The sequence below is a fragment of the Bison bison genome, unplaced genomic scaffold (genome assembly GCF_000754665.1).
Source record: "Bison bison bison isolate TAMUID 2011002044 unplaced genomic scaffold, Bison_UMD1.0 scf7180017864352, whole genome shotgun sequence".
Taxonomy (NCBI): domain Eukaryota; kingdom Metazoa; phylum Chordata; class Mammalia; order Artiodactyla; family Bovidae; genus Bison; species Bison bison.
This window is the reverse complement of record NW_011494924.1, coordinates 3,283,420-3,303,747: the sequence shown is the minus strand read 5'-3', so window position 1 is coordinate 3,303,747 and position 20,328 is coordinate 3,283,420. Positions and strand designations below refer to the sequence as shown.

The 20,328-nt window shown below is 37.9% G+C and overlaps 1 protein-coding gene across 1 annotated transcript in view; it reads right to left on the bottom strand.

Annotated features, from left to right (window-relative positions):
- Window positions 1–19,330, bottom strand: part of TTC26 (tetratricopeptide repeat domain 26) — a 44,385-nt gene extending 25,055 nt beyond the window's left edge. The window contains exons 1-7 of the mRNA XM_010854934.1: window positions 19,229–19,330; window positions 18,584–18,721; window positions 15,760–15,852; window positions 11,316–11,430; window positions 9,565–9,614; window positions 7,744–7,889; window positions 6,622–6,793 (exon numbers count right to left, since the gene is read on the bottom strand). Of these exons, the coding sequence (XP_010853236.1) occupies window positions 6,622–6,793; window positions 7,744–7,889; window positions 9,565–9,614; window positions 11,316–11,430; window positions 15,760–15,852; window positions 18,584–18,721; window positions 19,229–19,231 (717 nt within the window). The 5' untranslated portion in view covers window positions 19,232–19,330. The remainder of the gene's footprint in view (window positions 1–6,621; window positions 6,794–7,743; window positions 7,890–9,564; window positions 9,615–11,315; window positions 11,431–15,759; window positions 15,853–18,583; window positions 18,722–19,228) is intronic.
- Window positions 19,331–20,328: the final 998 nt, after the last annotated feature.

The following is a 20,328-nucleotide window of genomic DNA, read 5'->3' as shown; positions in this document are numbered from 1 at the left end:
CATATATATGGAATTTAGAAAGATGGTAACAATAACCCTGTGTACGAGACAGCAAAAGAGACACCGATGTATAGATCAGTCTTATGGACTCTGTGGGAGAGGGAGAGGGTGGGGAGATTTGGGAGAATAGCATTGAAACATGTATAATATCATGTATGAAACGAGTCGCCAGTCCAGGTTCGATGCACGGTACTCGATGCTTGGGGCTGGTGCACTGGGACGACCCAGAGGGAGGGTAGGGGAGGGAGGAGGGAGGAGGGTTCAGGATGGGGAACGCGGGTATACCTGTGGCGGATTCGTTTCAATGTTTGGCAAAACTAATACAATATTGTAAAGTTTAAAAATAAAATAAAAGTTAAAAAAAAAAAAGTACAAAAACATGATAGAAATCATGTAAGAAATATTCCTCATGATATACATGCTTTCACATTCAAATTTTCTGTGTCCTATATTTAAAATGAAAATCCCTTATGATTATACAGTGGAGATGACAACTAGGTTCAAGGGATTAGATCTGGTAGACAGTGTCTGAAGAACAATGGACGGAGGCTTATACATTGTACAGGAGGCAGTGACCAAAACCATCTCAAAGAAGAAGAGACGCAAGAAGGCAAAGTGGTTGTCTGAGGAGACTTTACAAATACCTGAGAAAAGAAGACAAGCAAAAGGCAACGGAGAAAGGGAAAGATATACCCAACTGAATGCAGACCTCCAGAAAATAGCAAGAAGAGATAAGAAAGTCTTCTTTAGTGAATAAAGAGGAAAACAACAGAATGAAAAAGACTAGAGATGTCTTCAAACAAACTGGAGATAACAGGGGAGCATTTCATGCAAAGATGGGCACAATAAAGGACAGAAATGGCAAGGAATCACAGAAGTAGAAGGAATTAAGAGGACGTGGCAAGAACACATAGAAGAACTGAACAAGAAAGGTCTTAATGACCCAGATAACTACAGTGATGTACTCATTCACCTAGAGCCAGACATCTTGGAGTGCGAAGTTAAGTGGGCCTAAGGAAGCATTACAATGAACAAAGCTAGTGGAGGTGATGGAATTCCAGATGAGCTATTTCAGATCCTAAAAGAAGATGCTGTTAAAGTGTTGCACTCAGTGTGGTAGCAAATTTGGAAAACTCAGTAGTGGCCACAGGACTGGAAAAGGTCAGTTTTCATTCCAATCCCAAAGAAAGGCAATGCCAAAGAATGTTCGAATTACCATACCATTGCACTCATTTCACATGCTAGCAAGACTATGCTCACAATCCTTCAAGGTAGGCTTCAGCAGCAGATGAACTGAGAACTTCCATATGTTCAAGCTGGATTTAGAAAAGGCAGAGGAACCAGAGATCAAATTGCCAATATACGCTTGATCATAGAAAAAAGCAAGAGAATTCCAAAAAAAATCTACTTCTGCTTCATTGCTAAAGCCTTTGGCTGTGTGTATCACAACAAACTATGTAAAATTCTTAAAGAGATGGGAATATCAGACCACCTTAACCTGCCTCCTGAGAAACCTGTATGCAGGACAAGAAGCAACAGTTACAACTGGACATGGAACAATGGACTAGTTCAAAATTGGGAAAGGAGTATGTCAAGGCTGTATATTGTCACCCTGCTTATTTAACTTATACACAGAGTACATCATGTGAAATGCTGGGCTAGATGAAGCATAAGCTGGAATCAAGATTGCCAGGAGAAGTAGCAATAACCTCAGATATGCAGATGATATCACTTTAATAGCAGAAAGCAAAGGGGAACTACAGAGCCTCTTGATGAAGGTGAAAGAGGAAGGTGAAAAAGCTGGCTTAAAATTCAGCATTCAAAAAATGAAGATATGGTATCTGGTCCCATCATTTCATGGCAGATAGATGGGGAAAAGTGGAAACAGTGACAGATTTTATTTTCTTGGGCTCCAAAATCACTGTGGACGGTGACTGCAGCCACCAAATTAAAAGATGCTTGCTCCTTGGAAGAAAAGCTATGACAAACCTAAACGGAGTATTAAAAAGCAGAAATATCACTTTGCCGATAAAGGTTTGCATAGTCAAAGCTATGGTTTTTCCAATAGTCATATACAGATGTGAGAGTTGGACCGTAAAGAAGGCTGAGCATCGAAAAATTGATGCTTTCGAACTGTGGAGCAGGAGATGAATCTTGAAAGCACTTGGACAGCAAGGAGATCAAACCAGTCAATCCTAAAGGAAATTAACCATGAATATTCATTGGAAGGACTGATGCGGAAGCTCAAATTCTTTGGCCAGCCAATGTGAAGAGCTGACTCTTTGGAAAAGACCCTGATGCTGGAAAAGTCTGAGAACAAGAGGAGAAGGGGGCAACAGAGATGAGATGGTTGGATGGCATCAATGACTCATGGACAGGAGTTGGAGCAAGCTCCAGGAGTTGGTGATAAACAGAGAAGCCTGGAGTACTGCAATTCATGGAGTCCCAAAGAGTCAGATAGGACTTAATGACTCAACAACAGCAACAATAATATTTAAAACATGTATTAGGGTTTTGTCTTTTCAACCTAACTTGTCAATCTTTGTCATTAATTGAGAAACAAAACCTTGTAGATATAATTACAGATAATTTGGATTTGTAAAAGGCAAAACAATAGGCTTTTAGAATATCAGAGAACAACATTTGGGCTAGGAAATATTTTTTTAAACAAAATACGAAAAGCACTAAACATAAAAAGATAAATCTGACTATGTTTCAGCCTATAAAATCTTTGATAATTGCTCAGTTCACTATCTACCAAAAACCTACAATAATTCAGTACTGTTATTTTGCATACTTTGTACTGAACCACATAGCTAGTAACCTAAGATTGGAATTTGGATAAAATTTCTTTATCCTCTGAAACTATTCCTTCCTTTCACAAGCATCCTATACTCACTGCTTCTGTTTCTTCATCATCTACTTGTCTTTCTTTTGCCATATCCCTCAGGACATTTCTCAGTCCAAGAGGTTACTCATTCACTCCTTATCTCCTTGACATCTAGCTTCAACACTCAATAATAATGATACCCTAATCAGCATAGGAAATACCAGTTATGAAATCCAATGGCCTTTTCTTAATCTTCATCTTTATTGACCTGTTTTGAACGTCCTCTTGTTTTTAAACATGACTCGCCCTTAATCTGTTAGTCATATTTTAAATTTCTCATTCAACCATTACTTCACTGGCATCAACTTTGTATATACATTGTGCCAGGTCTTGGGATATAAATGTCACAAGGCTCAACCCTCAATAAGCTTATCTAGATTAAAGATAATTAAAGCAGGTTCATGAGGCCTTGCTCCAGTAGGACTCACCACCATCTGGACCCTAAGGGCCCCCATGCAGCTCAGTGCCACGGCTCTGTGCTACCCCATGACTGCGGGCATCAGCAAGGCCTACAGGATGAATAATAACGTGAGCCAACAGAGCTATAGCCACTGTTCCTGTGGGCACCTCACCAAGAACAAGCCTCATGATCTGAGAGGTCTGCAGCTTCACCCTTTAGGAGTGGCAAGCCGTGGAGCTGCTCAAGGTCTCTGAGAACAGAGCCTCAAGTTCATCAAGAAAAGGGTGGGGACACACATCCATGCCAAGAAGAAGGGAGAGGAGCTGAGTAATGTCCTGGTAGTCACGAGGAGAGTCGCAGCCAAGGACAGAGCTCCTTCCTCTCTGTGAATAATAAAACTTGTTCAGAAAAAAAAGGTAATTAGGCAACTACCAAACAGTAAGCATGATTTTATATATAGATATAGAATCATATATAATAGCCATATTATTACCAATTATCTGTTGGTAAGATATAATAACCATATTGTTTGATATATATATATAAAAATCATTCTTGTTATTTGGTAGCTGTATTATTACATGTGTATGTGTGTATACATATATATGTTATATATATATAAGTTTAGAGCAGAGAAGAAGAATGCACACCTAAATTTGCATTAAATTTTAGTGGTTAAGTCTATGGGCTTTATTTTTTGTTTTGTTTCTTTTTTTTAATTTATTTTTTAGTTGAAGGATAATTGCTTTATAGAATTTTGTTGTTTTCTGTCAAACATCAACATGAACCAGCCATCTATGGGCTTTAGAGATCTGAATTTCTCACTTGTTAGTTGTATAACTTTGAGTGAGTTATTCAAAGGACTTTAAGAATTGAATGAATCATTACATAATATTTCATGCTTACTATAGAAGAGCAGAATGCTTTGGTGTTTGAGAAGAGAATGAATTATACAATATAGAGCCCATTATAAAAGATTCTAGAGGAATGCTTGCTTTTAGAAGGTTTAATAAAACTATCGTAAGTAAAAACAAACTATATCCTATTGCTGTCAAAAAAAAAAAAAAGAAAGAAAGAAAGCTCCTTAGGGTACATTTGTTACAGTTATCTACTGCTGGAGAACATTATACAATCAATATGTAATCTGCACGGACACACTTTCAAATGAAAAAGCATGCTTTTAGTGAACAAGAAGTACAATTTGCTGTCCTGAGTTGGATAGCATTAGATAGCATATTGGTTAGCCAAGTCACCCATTCCAGACTATGGAAAGAACATGTGCAGACAAAATATAAGCATTTAATAGGTTGGACCTTATGCCAAAATTGGCAAAGCCCCCAAGACGGACTTAATATAGAAAGACAAAAATATACTTCTTTTATTTATTTTAACCAAAACTCTAATTAAAGATCAAATTGCAAATCCAGTTTACTATTAAACTGCTGATGCTGGGAACTAGTCAATTAGGCAGGGACTTTAGCTGAAATGAGGATATCCAAGAATGTATTTTATTTCATACATAAAGCAACCGTTCCATTGCATACTAAGCAGTTTAACTGTAGGTATTTCTTTTGCCTCAAGGGAGCACCTTTATCAACACAAGCCATGAAAAGTGAACCTGAGCAAATGTTAAGGATATGTGTTCTCTATCCACCAGCTGATAAATGCTGTTTCACTCACCAACTCAATCTGCTGTTAGTGTAAAGTGTATTAATAGTGCTTCCTACTATTACACAATAAATTTTGCTTTGATATAGTAGTTAATTTTCCAGTTTCAATTTCTCCCTTCCTCCACCTATTCTGGACTTCCCAGGTGGTGCAGTGGTAAAGAATCCATCTGCTAATGAAGGAGGCGCAGTAGATGCAGGTTTGATCCCTGGGTTGGGAAGACCCCCCTGGAGGAGGAAATGGCAACTCACTCCAATACTCTTGCCTGGAAAATCCCATCGATAGAGGAGTCTGGCGGGCTACAGTCCATGGGGTCACTAAAGAGTCAGACACGACTGAGCACAATCATTCCTTCCCCTACTCTAGGCTGATACGATGCCACATACACTACCTTTTGGGCAGGGTATTGACACATAAAGAAATTTTGAATTTAAATTTTGGTGGCTTCTGACATCAACTAAAGTAATGGCCAAGGAAGTAATTTGTACTCATGGACCCCCTCGTAGGGTTAACCTAAGCATATCTGTACATAAAGTATATTCAAATATATATACCTGAATCTGTATAGATATAGTATAGAACATGCTATCTATATATCTATTTATAGATCTATTTATATCTATGTTTATGTATATATGTGTGTATGCATGTGTTTGTGTGTAGTTTAATAAAATGAGATCATAATGTATGGACTCCTGTATATTCTGAGTTTCAAATAAAACAAGAGCTATAACAACAAGGGAAAAAATTTAAAAAAGAACAAAAGAGAGAGCTGTTTAACAGAATTTATCCACAGGATTGTCAGGGAAACTAAATAATGGATACAAAGTATTCTGCACAGGGCCTATAAGTTAACTTTCTAACTACTTTTAAATAATGAATACAAAGTATTCTGCACAGGGCCTGTAAGTTAACTTTCTAACTACTTTTAAATAATGGATACAAAGTATTCTGCACAGGGCCAAAAGTTAACCACTTTCTAACTACTTATAAAATGCCTCCCACTATTGCTTCTTGGCAACCTTAAAGGAGATACTGCAGTATCACTGAGCAGAGAAAGGCACTCCAGGAAACAGAAAGGAGTGTACAAAGCCATGGCAGTGGGAGGATATGCGTGTGTGAAACAAACTCAATGACTGGACTGAAGAGAACAAAGACGAGAGGCAGGGAAATTATTTAAGGAGTTGAAACAAGAGGTAAGGAGTGCCGGAACTAGAGCAGTGGCAAAGGAGACGGCACAGGGAAAAGAGGTATCTAGAACCGAAATGACAGGAACGGGGAGAAAATTAGAGTGCGGATGAAGGAGGAGAGAGCGAGGGACACTCCAGCCTTCTGATTACATGTTGATGACTCTGAGCCACAAACATATTTCAGAGAAAGAAGCAGAAGTATTTGGTTTTTAACATGTTTAAGGTAATGTAAGACACAGATAAAGATCATCTACAGCATATCAGATGCACACAGAGAATTCAGAAGTCAACATTCTTTTTTAGAATATCTGGTAAATATAAATACTTATACAGTTGGGTTCTTATAGAATCACACTGGCAATAACAAAGGGATATTAATCAAGAGTAACAGATACTAGTTTTATGAATAACCCAGGAAGTACAGGGTAATTCAAACTGGAATTAAGTGAATTAAGAACAAATTTCATCACTACCTCAGCGGCTTTGCCGTTGTAAAGGCGAAAGTGATTACAGGCCTTAAGATTGAGTGCGATGGTGCTATCGGGAATTTGCTGAAGATAAACAGCCAGAACTTCTTGAGACACGTCATAGTAATCCAGCTTGTAGTAACACAGGGCCACATAAACATTGAGGGCAAGGTATTCCCTATTAGATGAAAAAATTAAGGATTAACAATTTAAGTCTACTTCACAAAAATGTTGTCAAACTACAGACATTTTTAATGGCTCAACTGGACAGTAAGGCAAAGAGGACATTTCTTTTTTTAAAGAAAAAGGCAGTATGATCAGTGTAGTCTTTTTCTTTTTGTGTTATAATATTTGAGTGTTTTGATATAAGTAGAGTAAAAAGTGACAACTAGAGGAGAAAGGGAAAAGTTCAACTACTACCTGTTCATGTTAGGAAAAAAACCAACAAAACTAATATAATCAGTAATGAAGTATAAATGCAAATAAGCTGACACGGTACAGAAGATGGACAGACAAGGCAAGTAGGTTTGATGACTGAGAATGGGAACAGGTGGGAGACTATGACAGTAATGCAAAAGGAGGGAGAAGGGAGATGGACGAGATACTTTGGGATACAGAAGAGAGACCAAGTAGTCAGTGATAAAGTTGGAATGCCAGTTCTTTAGAACAGTTTGTTTCTAATTTTGTCAGCAAATTACCTTCAATGTAACTACAACACTGAAATTGATACATCTAGACCATGCATTTTCAACAGGTGTGATATCACCCCCAAAGGGGCGAAAATTGGTTCTTATGGAGAGATGAAAAATATTTATTTTATATATATATACATACATACATATACATACAGTACTTATACATATATCTGTATACAGATATACATATAGTACATAACCAGATATACAATATACCTGTGGTACTGAAACTTAATAGGAGGGCAATTAAGAGGGGGAAAGACAATCTACACAATGAGTCTAGACTATAAGGAGTTCTTAATCTCACCAGATTATTAAATAGACTTGAATACACGGTGATATTAGAACCAAAGGACACTAGGTTCTCAGCCAAACTGGGGTACAGAAGAAAGTAACAAAATGAGAGTTCAAGGAGGCGTAACAGGACACACACCTGTTATCTAGCAGTATTCGCTTGTAAATATCAATAGCTTCTTGGTAGTGAGATCGCATATAGTGGATTGAGGCCAAACTGAGTTGATCTTCTGTGATATCCTGAAGATTCTGATGGAAGTTCATCAATTTCTTCTCATCGTTAAACTAAAATTGTAAGAGAGAAAAAAGACATAAAAATTCATGTTAGAGAATGGTTAGAGAAACCAACACTTATGTAACACAAATTTAACTCCATCCACCCTTCAGCCACTTGCCTCTGTTCTCCCTATTTCTCTTCAGCTCCCAGTCTTCTTTATCTCTCCTTCAGACACAGAATAAAACAGTCTCTAGAGGCAGAGCCTTCGTCTTTAGTTGCAACTCATTAATTACTTGACCCCCCTATTCTTACTTTGTTTCTTTTCTATTTCTTTCTTTATATCTTCTCCCTCCCTTTTTATCTTCTATGTTTCTATCTTTTTTATATGCTGTTTATAAGAGAGACATTTAAAATAGGACATAGAAAAGTAGAGAATGAACAGATATAAAAAGATGTAATAGGCAACCACTAACCAAAGGAGAGCTGATAGAGCTACACAAACATGACAAAGTAGTGTTTACATGAAGAGAGAGTTTTAGAGATAAAGATAGACATTTCATAATGATAATGATAAATGTTTCCATTTACTAGATGGACATAACAATTCTATATCTGTATGCACTTAATGAGAGTCTGTAAAACATGTAAAGCAAAAATTGAAAGAACTAAACAAAGAGAGATAATTACAGCATGAAAATTTTAAATACACCAAGAACAATTATTTTCAAATACTACCTATAGATAAACTTCCTGTAAAACAGTTTAGCACTATCAGTTAACAGCTTTAAATTTTTATTGTTCATACTCAATAACTCAATAAGTCTATTTCTAGGGTGTTAGAATTACATTTTTATAATTAAAATCAAAACCAATCTTGAAGCCAAATAACTAGGAAATGCTGAATGAATTGTGGCACACACATATGGTGGATTGTTATTTAAAAAGGACGGGTTTGAAGACTAGTGACTCAGGGATATGCTCATAATTTAAAGATAAGTTGTAGAATACAAAAGTATATATTTAACATAAATCCCATTCTGCAAAACAAATGAACAAAAATACAACTATGCATATAAAAAATAATTATCCCTAAAGGGATATGCCCAAAGGTTGAAATATAGTTAACTTTAAATATGGTAGATGTTTGAACAAACTCCGGGAGATAGTGAAGAAAAGGGAAGCCTGACATGCTGCAGTCCATGGAGTCACAGTCAGATATGACTTAGCGACAGAACAACAACAACAACAATATCTTTTTATTGCATATTTATATTTTGATTACTAGAATGTGTGAGTTTTATAATATGAAAAAGTATTCATAAATAATTTGATGATGATCAAAATTATTGCTATAAGGCAGGCAATTCAGAAAAGTATGTATTTATTTTCAGGAGTCAGGACAAGCATCTTTGCTTCTGTTTCCTAAGAGACAATAAGATGGTGGAAACAAACTAATCATAAAAGACTACTGCTTAAGAAGAACTAAAACCTAACATCTCTGAATAAATTACCAGGGTAAAAAACATTAATGGGGGAGAAAAATCCTATAAAATTAATACCTGTATTCTACTTGCTCTAAACATATCATTAACAAGAATTTCTACTTAATTCTCTTTCACCCATGCTGGTAACAAGAAAGAAAGAGAAAAATATTTTAAAAACAAAAGCTTTAATTTATGTCAATTAAAAAAGAAAAACAAAATTTTACATTAAAAAAAAAGTGTGAAATAAGCAGAGAAATACCTTGTGAGCCAAGTGGAAGAGGAGGCGGTTTTGAAGTCGGCTTTTTGGAGCTGAGGAAAGAATCCAAGGTGCTTATTAAAGATTTCAATTGTCTATGGCACTTAGTCCCTTGTAGGAGTGACATGAGACTCAGATAAGGATACTCCCAAATCCTTACCCATGGGATCCTGCTATGTCTCTGTATAATATATATTATTTTAGTCTAGTCCTACTGCAGTAGAAGGAACATCATCAAGAACCAGAAGAAAAACACTCTAGGGTTCTGCTCGTGCCCACACTGGTTCCTCCTGACTCTCATGGTAAAGCACAGCCTGCACTCTTCACAGTGCCCGCAGCAGCCCATTCTGTGTAGTTCACACGCAGAACCAAACACGGGAAGCAAACGTTGTGGTCCTAGCAGTACATGTAGGAATCCAGTGCTGTCAATTCCTTCTGAACTCTTCTTTTCATAGTTACACTGCCATGTTTTCCTAAATGGGGCTTCACAGGTGCCTCAGTGGTAAAGAATCTGCCTGTCATTGCAGGAGACGCAGGTTTGATCCCTGGGTCACGAAGATCCCCTGGAGAAGGGAATGCCAACCCACTCCAGTATCCTTGCCCAGAAAATCCCATAGACAGAGGAGCCCAGCGTGCTACAGTCCATGGGGTCGCAAAAAGTCAGACACAACTGAGAACACTCACATGCATTTCCCTAAATACTAGCCCATTCTCCACAGATCTTCTGGCATGATAATGTGCCATCTAAAAGAGGTAGCCAAGCAAAAAAGTTAACATCTTTTAAATTCCAGATCTGCTTTGTGCTCTTGGAGAATCTTCCTAATTCTGGACACTCAATATTAATCTATCTCTTTACAACAAAAAGTCATACTTCAATGTTAAAAAAGAAAAAATATGCATGGAAAGAGAGATAGGTACCTTGATCATCTCACATGCATCTAACTGTTCTACGCACAAAGTCTAGAAACATGAGATAAATAACTCACAGACCATTATAAATGAATTGGGAAAAACTACATCAGTAAATTGAAACAACTTGGGTACAAATCAAGAGACTTTCCATGACCTTGAACTGGAATTCTATCTAAATATGTATGTGCCAGTTAATTCTCTAAGAATTCTACCCTGGAATACACTCATCACTCACATATTTCCTAACAAACATTCTTTTGCCCACTTTCTCTATTTTTCTTTGATTCTAATTTGATTCATACTCTAATTATTCTTAATCTTTCCTCCCATATTTCCATTCTGCCCTACACTTATTTGAAAATTTGAATTCACTTCTCCTAAGATGACTGACTTCATAAAACAAACAAAAAGGAAGAAATCTGGATTCTTCAACCTGAAATCACTAGGCTTCTCATTTCGAAGTAGGGCAAGAAGCGATAAGATCCACATTCATGAGAGCTTGACCAACTATACCCAACTGCTACCAACATCATGAATGTCCCACCACAGGAGGGCCTAAGAAAGGCACCTTGTCTTTTTCTTCTCTCATCCTTCTGCTTTTTGGCTGTACATTCTGGGGAAGTGAAGTGGGGAGGGTAAGGGTAAGGCATACAGAGATTAACTCTGTCTTTAAAGATAAAGTTGCTAAGATCCAATATGCTTTGAAGAGTAGAGCTTTTCTTTTTTTTTTTAGCTTTCTAATGTCACTTGATTTTTCCTCGAGAAAGGTATTAAGTTTAAAAATCTCCAAAATGACTCTTAGTATTAGTGGTGAATTTCAGATATTAAAAGGGCTCATTTACCTTTAAATCCAGCTGCTTCAGCTTGTTTATACATTCCAAGAAAAAAGTACGTACAGGCTAGGTTCACCCAGACTTCAGGACTGCAATTTTCGTCTTTTGTTGCATTTTCATATTCCTGAAATATACAATAAGCAATGATCCCATATAGCAGTAAAGCAATCAATGGGCCATTCCTTCTCCTGTCTATGACTTATAGTATAGTTATATTATACTACATGCTGCTGCTAAGTCACTTCAGTCGTGTCCGACTCTGTGTGACCCCGTAGACTGCAGCCCACCAGGCTCCCCCATCCCTGGGATTCTCCAGGCAAGAACACTGGAGTGGGTTGCCATTTCCTTCTCCTTGAATTAAAATAAATAAATTTATATTATTTAAAAAAGCATATCATTTATTCTGCATAGAATTCTGCTGAGTTTAGAGTCTTATATTATTTCTTCGGCATGAAAAACAATGGCAGTCTATGAATGAGCTGTTTGTATATTTTGAAGATTATCCCTTATTGGTTGCTTATTTGCAAATATTTTCTCCCATTCTACAGGTTTTTTTTTTTTTCATTTTGTTTATGATCTCCTTCATTGCATTACAGCATTTAAATGGTCTTGTGAATTTCCAGAAACATTTGACTGCTTACTAGTTACTTCCTTTGATATTTTAAAATAGTAATAAGAAGAAAATGTCAGTTTTGCTGAAAATATTATTCTCTATTTTCTAATCTTCTTGCTACATCTGTACTATATCAAATTTCTCCATCCATTAATCTAAACTTAATCCTAACTGATCACTGCTCATTTATTTACTATAATAATTAAATTAACTTGAAATTTAATTGGGAATCTATATCTCACACTAGGAAGAGGCATGAAAGCTATTACTGATGTAAGAAAATTTAAACCAACAACCATGTCATTACAAATGGGAAGTAAAGAAAGAGTTTAGTTTTCTTTTCAGAAAGACACTGAATTTCATAATTAGGCAAACTGAATGCTTTATATTTTAATAAGAAATACAATGCTAATTATTTGTAGATCATGCTTAGAAATTGTGTACAATTTATTTATTTGTCATGGCTACAGAGCTTCTTTTATATTTTATGTCTAATGTTTTCATAATTCATGAAACAAATTAAACATCAGGTAATTAATACCATGGACAGAGGAGCCTGGCAGGCTACAGTCTATGCAGTCACAAGAATCTGACACACTTAGTGATTAAATAGCAGCAGCAGCGATTCAAAACATGCTTATTGAATGAATGAATGAATGATGCTGCAGTGATCAAACTTGAATCCAATCTAAACCTAAAAATTACATCAAAACACAATCAACAACTGTGGTTCTTTGTAGAAAAGATAATTCATATTGTGAATGGTTATTCTCAGAAGATAAACTAAGAGATAATGATGTGAGAGGATGTACAGGCTTGGCTATTCACTCCAAGATAACTCTCACATTGGAGGACTTTCTTTTCACATCACTTCATCATAAGGGCCAATATATTGCAAGAAATTCTGCAGAAACTTCTGGATATTCTAATATTTTCTCTAATGTTGGAGCTTTAGAATTATTGAAGTTATCAAAATTTTTAGACTGCAATTGTACCTCTTTGAAACATTAATTTTTAGCTCTTTGGGCATGTATTTGATTTTATTATAGCTTCACTCTCAAAAGCAACACCAGGATGTCTTGTTTATAGGGTTCAATTTCTAAAAGATATTCCATAAAAAGTCACGGTGCTTTTAGTAGTGCTTAAACATCAAAGCAATGGCAACCCACTCCAATTACTCGTGCCTGGAAAATCCCATGGACGGAGGAGCCTGGTGGGCTGCAGTCCACGGGGTCGCACAGAGTCAGACACGACTGAAGCGATGCAGCAGCAGCAGCAGCAAACATCAAAGCACAAATTATCTATACTGAAAAACTTTCATAAACATTGTGTCTTTGAGCAGCAACTTCACAATGAGATTTTGGTTTAGTTTTTCAAAAATAAAACTGGGCTTTTCCCCATTAGGTAACAATTCACTGATAATCTGTAACACCTGCCAATTATTATTAAAAGAATGCATCCACACTCTTTTGATTCTTTAGATTGTGAAATTCTTTAGATTGTGAAATATTGCCTCTTTATACAACTTATTTTGAAATGGGAGGTAAATGAAGAAATCTAGTTTCATTATTGCTTATCTGGTTAAGTTCTCTTTTTTCTTCTTCTTTCTTTACCAAGAAAACACATGAGCTATGGGTAAAACAGGCAACAATCAATAATAACAACAGAAATATGCCTCCCACGTGGGTAATAGTTTTGGGGTCTATAAAGCAGTTAATATGCTTAGTCCTATTGCTTCCTCTTCCAGCCTTTCACTTCCTTTCCCCTGGTTGCTTAGGAGCACTCGGAGAATCTCATTGCCCCTGCAGCTTCTCATCTTCAATATCAGGGGCTAGGTCCTAAGTTGCCCTTCTTTTCTAAAGATATTGGTATCCAGGGGAAGAAAGCTTTAGAATGAAGGCCTTTTGCTACCAGGGCATCTTTTGAATTGGAAGCAAATTTGTTACCCTTCCAAATGTCATCATGAAGACTGCTATGGGATGGCCGCTTACAGTAGCAGTCATACTCTGCTTTCAACAACTAAACCAACGTTCAGCTGCTGCTGCTGCTGCTGCTGCTGCTGCTGCTGCTGCGTCGCTTCAGTCGTTTCCGACTCTGTGCAACCCCATAGACGGCAGCCCACCAGGCTCCCCGGTCCCTGGGATTCTCCAGGCAAAAACACTGGATTGGGTTGCCATTTCCTTCTCCAATGCAGGAAAGTGAAAAGTGAAAGTGAAGTCGCTCGGTCGTGTCTGACTCTTAGCGACCCCACGGACTGCAGCCTACCAGGCTCTTCCGCCCATGGGATTTTCCAGGCAAGAGTACTGGAGTTCTTGATTGGGCAACTTCACATTTAGGAGAATTCTATATGCTCCTTAGGGCTTCCCAGGTGGCGCTAGTGGTAAAGAACCTGCCTGCCGACGCAGATGTAATTTCAGTTCCTGGGTCGGGAAGATCCCCTGGAGGAGTGCATGGCAACCCACTCCAATATTCTTGCCTGGAGAATCTCATGAACAGAGGAGCCTGGAGGGCTACAGTGCACAGAGTCACAAAGAGTCGTACACGACTGAAGCGACTTACCACGTACACACATGTGCTCCTTATATTCTATACCTGTAATATTAAATACTGCAGTTAGGGCTCAAGCCTACCCATGTGGGACTGTTGCCCATAGAACCCTACACTTGTTTTTTTTCTTTCTCTTTTAATACTGACATGGGCTAACAAACTGCAGAAATGAAAAACAACTAAAATATTTTGTTTTTGCTAACTTAAAAAGATATTAAAAATGCATAGTTTCAGCTAACTTAAAATCCGATACCTTAATATGCTACAAATTTGATTTCATTCTAATTGTTTTCTGGCTTTGTTTACTTGGCTTTACATTTTAAAAATTTGGTCTTTGAGGGTTTTTTTCCTTCCCTTTTAAGGATAGTTTCTGAAATTCACTTTGTCAACTACATTTTCCATATACTCTTTTACTATCAGTGTTTACCACATGCCTATTTTCTTTTTTACTCCATTTGAACTACTCTCTCTTCTCCTAAATCTTTCACAAATACTACCAGCTTCTGTTCTGCCCTCTTCACATCTTCACTTTTCCTTCACTGATTTTGTTGCTTTTGTTCATATCAGTTTCTCATTGTGTGATCTTGGATATTTTTCATTTTAGTAGTGCAGGTTTTTAATATCCTTAAATTACATTTTGAGAGTGAGAATATGTAAGAAAGGTCAAAACAATTTCATTTATGAGTTAAAAATCATTGACATAAGGCATCTACAATTTTATGTACAGCCATAATTCTATAGATTGTTAATTACATTGTAGGGTTTACAATGACCAAGAAAAACAACTTTCAAAACTATATTTTTAAAAATATAAAAAATAAATAATATATTAAAATATTTTAAAATATAAAGATAAAATAATATTTCCTATGTCTAAAATTAACCTTTAAAAAATAACCATGAACTTTTTTTGAGAAAAGAATCATAAAACTTTTAATCAAAAGGGATTATTTTTCTTCTCCTAAAGGTTTTCTTAAGAAAGACTAATATTAATATATTGAACAATCTCATTAGTATATATCTAAAAGGAAAAAGTAAATAACATTGCTATATATATTTGAACATATATAGAAGATTTCTGAAGCAATACATCAAAAAAGATCCAATGTTTACTCCTGTTAACAAAGAAATAGGATGGAGGAAGGCAGACTGGGTGACTTTTTTCCTTTTTCCTTTGTTCCCCTCTATATTGTTTGAATTTTACCATGAGTATGTATTATTATAATACAAAACTTAAAAACATTTCAGAACCCTACAGTTATTTAAAAAAAAAACAAAAAACTTTAAACTAACCTCCAAAGCTCTCTTGTAGTCACCCAGATGAAAAGCACAGTATCCAATCCACAAATTAGTATCCTCTTCTTGTTCCCCAACATGACGTTTGAACTTGATGTTAAAATTTCATGAAAAAAAAAATCATGAATACTTTGAATGGTAAGCCCTTGTTTAAAAAACTATGTTATTAATGAACAATAGGAAATTGCAAATTATGGAAGCAAGATAATCTCAGTTTAATCAAACTGATACCTACAGAACTCAGCACAATTAACTACCTTTTCCTCAAATATTTCACAACTGTTTTTGTGTTTATTGACACCCTACTCCAGGAAGTATCTAAGAGTTATCCTCATAAAAATTCTGGGTGATTTATAAAGATCATAAGAACTCTCTGAAATATTTAATGCCAAATAACTGAAGGTTAGAGAAATTAAGCAATGACCTCAAGGCCACACACAGCCAGTAAGTGTGGTGGAAGGGACCACGTAGCCAACTGACTCCAAAGCCCATGTTTTCACCCCCTATCCCATGTTCTACTGCATTTAACTTCACACTTTAAACCTGTCCCATGAGCACACACATATATTTATTCATAGGTTATAACTTTTCACTGAAGACAAGGCATTAAATCATTCTATTACCCTTGAACAGGCTTGCCAGGGCCTATAAGAATTAAAGATTTTAGAAGACCACCTAATCATTTATGTCCATTGTGAAAAAATATTCATGAATTCATCATCCATGAAAGAAAAGTCCTGTTTTGGAGGAAAGGTGTGAGATCCTGAAGAAGTCTGAATTACCATGAGCTTTTTTTTTTCCCACTCTATGTGATGATAAGTCAAAAACATAGGTGAAAAAGCAAAAACTAAACAGATCATTGTTGATTTGTAGTGACCTAAATAGAAATGAAATCTAAAAAACAGTGGAAATATGTATGCGTATAAGTGATTCACTTTACTGTACAGTAGAAGCTAACAACATTGTAAAGCAACTATACTCTAATAAAAATAAGATAAAAATTTAAAAAACCAATCATTGTTACAAAACTTCAGGTGCCTTGACCAGTACAAGATGAAGATATCTATTGATACTCTGTCTAAATAAAAACTTACTCTTGTAGCTAACTCTATAATATTAGAAATTCTCCTCTCACCTAGAGAAGGAAATGGCAACCCACTCCAGTATACTTGCCTGGAAAACCCAAAGGACAGAGAAGCCTGGTGGGCTACAGTTCATGGGGTCTCAAAGAGTCGGACACGACTGAAGCGACTAAACAATAACAACCTCTCACCAAATACTGTGAATCTGAGTGCAGTGCCTTAAGTCTGAAGAAACTCTTATTTGAGGTCTCCCTGAATTTGCTCCTGGAATTCCCTGGAGCCACAGCGAAAAGAGAGAAGAGAAAAAGAGACTAACAAAAATCACACATGTATCTACCACTCACTCCACTGATTTACAGAGCAGGAGGGCCCTTCCAAGGCAGCTCCCCTGATTTAAAGATAAGAAATCCAACACCAGAAAAATTTAAGCAATGTGCTCAACACCAGGGGACTAGCAAGAAACACAGGACTTTACATGCAAGACTGAGAAAGATATATAAAGCTGATTAAAACACTTATTGTTGATAGAGTAATACAGCTGTTGTAGTGCTTTAGAGAAATGATTATGGCACAACACAACCAGGCTGTGCCATCAAAACTCCTCCCCTCTTCGTTCTTTGGTGCGCCCCATTCATTTCTCCTACAACACGTGCTTCCCACAAAGCACGTATCCTTGGACCATCTACATCAGCACTTAGGCTATTTGCCCAAAATACTGGGTTCTTGAGTCTCCCTGGTGGCTTAGATGATAAAGAACCTGCCTGCAACTTGGGAGACCCGGGTTCAATCCCTGGGTCGGGAGGATCCCGTGGAGAAGGGAAAGGCATCCCACTCCAGAATTCTTGCCTGGGAAATCCCATGGACAGAGGAGCCTGGCGGGCTATAGTTCATGGGGTCGAAAAGAGTTAGGCACAAGTGAGCGACTAATACACACACACACAGGGTAGGAGTCCAGAAATGCACATTTAAACAAGTACCACAAGTGACTCTGCTGCTGCTAAGTCGCTTCAGTCGTGTCCGACTCTGTGTGAGCCCATAGACAGCAGCCCACCAGGCTCCCCGGTCCCTGGGATTCTCCAGGCAAGAACACTGGAGTGGGTTGCCATTTCCTTCTCCAATGCATGAAAGTGAAAAGTGAAAGGGAAGTCGCTCGGTCGTGTCTGACTGTTCGTGACCCCATGGACTGCAACCTACCAGGCTCCTCCGTCCATGGGATTTTCCAGGCTAGAGTACTGGAGTGGGGTGCCATCGCCTTGAGTATTAAAAGTTGAGAACTACTGCCATAGAGATTTGAAATATCTTCTGAAGATAGAGTATTTCACACAATAAGCATGAAACATGGTAGAATTATTTAAATTTGATCAAAATGTTATAACATATTAATAGGAATAAATCATAAACTGGTCAGGGGGTGGAATAGGCAATGTGTGAACTGACACTGTATTAAATGTCCCTCTACATTTTTAGGCTAGATTTGCCATCAGTGGAACTAGACATAATTAAAAGTGTCCCTCAAGAAATAAGTCTATCATGTAAAAAAAGAGAGAGAGAAAGAAGTCTATCTTTTTAGTTCATCTTTAGTCAGGTTTATAGTTAACCTGGAATCTGTGCCTGACTAGATTTACAGGAAGTCCCAGAATGCACCCACCTGTTCCATGCATAGCAACCAGCATTCACCCATGCATTCCTCTATATTCTGGTTATTTACGTCCTAAGAAGCAACTTTCTTTGGACATTACCTCCAACAGGGTAATAGCTCCAGTGAAATCTCTTTGTGAAAGTAGCTCCTCCAGCTTTGGAATCTTCCTACCTTTCTTCTTCCTTTTGTCAGTGTGCGGTGGGTCCCCGCCTACAGCAGGTTTGGCCCTTGAAAGCATCTGTGAAAGAAAAAACAAAGATAGCTGTATGATCCCAATCCCGTGGTCAATTTTAAACTGAGAGTGACGGCTCCCGGATTCATAAGTCAAGTCCTGAACAACGAACCCCTTGTAAGCCTATTTAAACTCTTTCCGTAACACGTATTTTACTAAAAGGTCCGTCACCCGGTGCTTGAGCTGAACGAAACCGCTATTCCCTACTTCTTCATCTCCTCCAACGAGAATCAGGTAAAAGATGCTTTCGCGGAGCTGTTGTCATCTCAGCCTTCCCTTGGTCCACTTTCCATCTCACGCGCAGCTCAGGAGTGGGAAAACGGAGAAACAGGAGGGAAGAAAGCAACGATGTATCTACAGTTGCAGCCCTGTCCCCGGTGGGAACACGGGAGCGGGCACAGACATCTGCCTCCGCTAACACTCCTAGACTTAAACCAGAAGTGTGCTAGGAATCTCCAATCTCCAGTCCCAGGACCTACTCAAACTTATTCCTCACTATTCGACGCCACTAACCATCTTGGCGCCGGTCCTGTGAACACCCTCTGCAGACAGACAACAGAAGGCCTGGCTTCAGCGCGCCTCAGCATCCATGAAGCTCGCTTGGTCTCCACGGCAACCCCGCCAGGGGACTGGTCCTGCCCGGAGTAGCGCTCGCCGGAGAACTGGTGCCCTGCGCATCTTGGTTCCCATAGGCTTATCGCTGCTGCCGGGCGTGAAAGGTTTTCTTTCCGGATGAAGGTGTCTTTCTCTGTTCTGAGAGCGACAATTTGTCTGTATTTCTATGAGTTCATATTAGGAAAAGCGAATTAAAATGACACGGTTTTTCAAAAACAGGTTTCCCGGGAAAGTCATTTTCAAGGAACCACTTCCGATTTGGACCGCGTTGGGCTCCAGAGCAGCCTTGGGCGCCGACTGGCGCGTGATCGCGGGTCTCCTGTGCTGTGCGGCTTAGAATCAAATTTCTGCCGGAGCGAGGATGCTGATGTTTGGAGGCGGGAGTTCCCCTGAATACGATTTCTGATTTCCATAGATACATCTCCATTGTGATGTGACATTGTAATTCCTACTTCGAATTTAGAATAGAACCTCTCGTTCGTTAGAAATAGGGAAACACAAGATAAAGTCACAGTGGCCAATGCAGCACCCGTCTTGTTTCTAAAGGTCTGATGTAATATTTTGAATATGTAAATTAAGATAACTAGAGTGAAATAATTAAATTTGTTTTGGCTCTGTGTGTGTGTGTGTGTGTGTGTGTGTAAGTTTCGTTGTTGTTTGGCTGTGTCACGGAGCTTGTGGGATCTTAGTTACCCAACCAGGGATGGAGCCGGGACCCTCCTGAAGCGAGGAATTCTAATCACTGGTCCATCAGGGAATTCCAGGAAAATTTTTTTAAAGATGTGGAGAAAGGGTTTAAAGATGTGTAAGTTGTAGTAAGTTTAAGTTTTAGTAAGGCTCTTTCTAAGGACTAAAGCCCAAGAGACAGCCACTTAGGCACTCCGAAGCAACCACTCAGTAGAAGTAAGGGGAAAGTTAGTTCATACATTACTTTTGGCTGGGGGATACCTGCAGTCAAGCATGTATCTTGGTACGATTACTGCTAATCGTAAAGAACA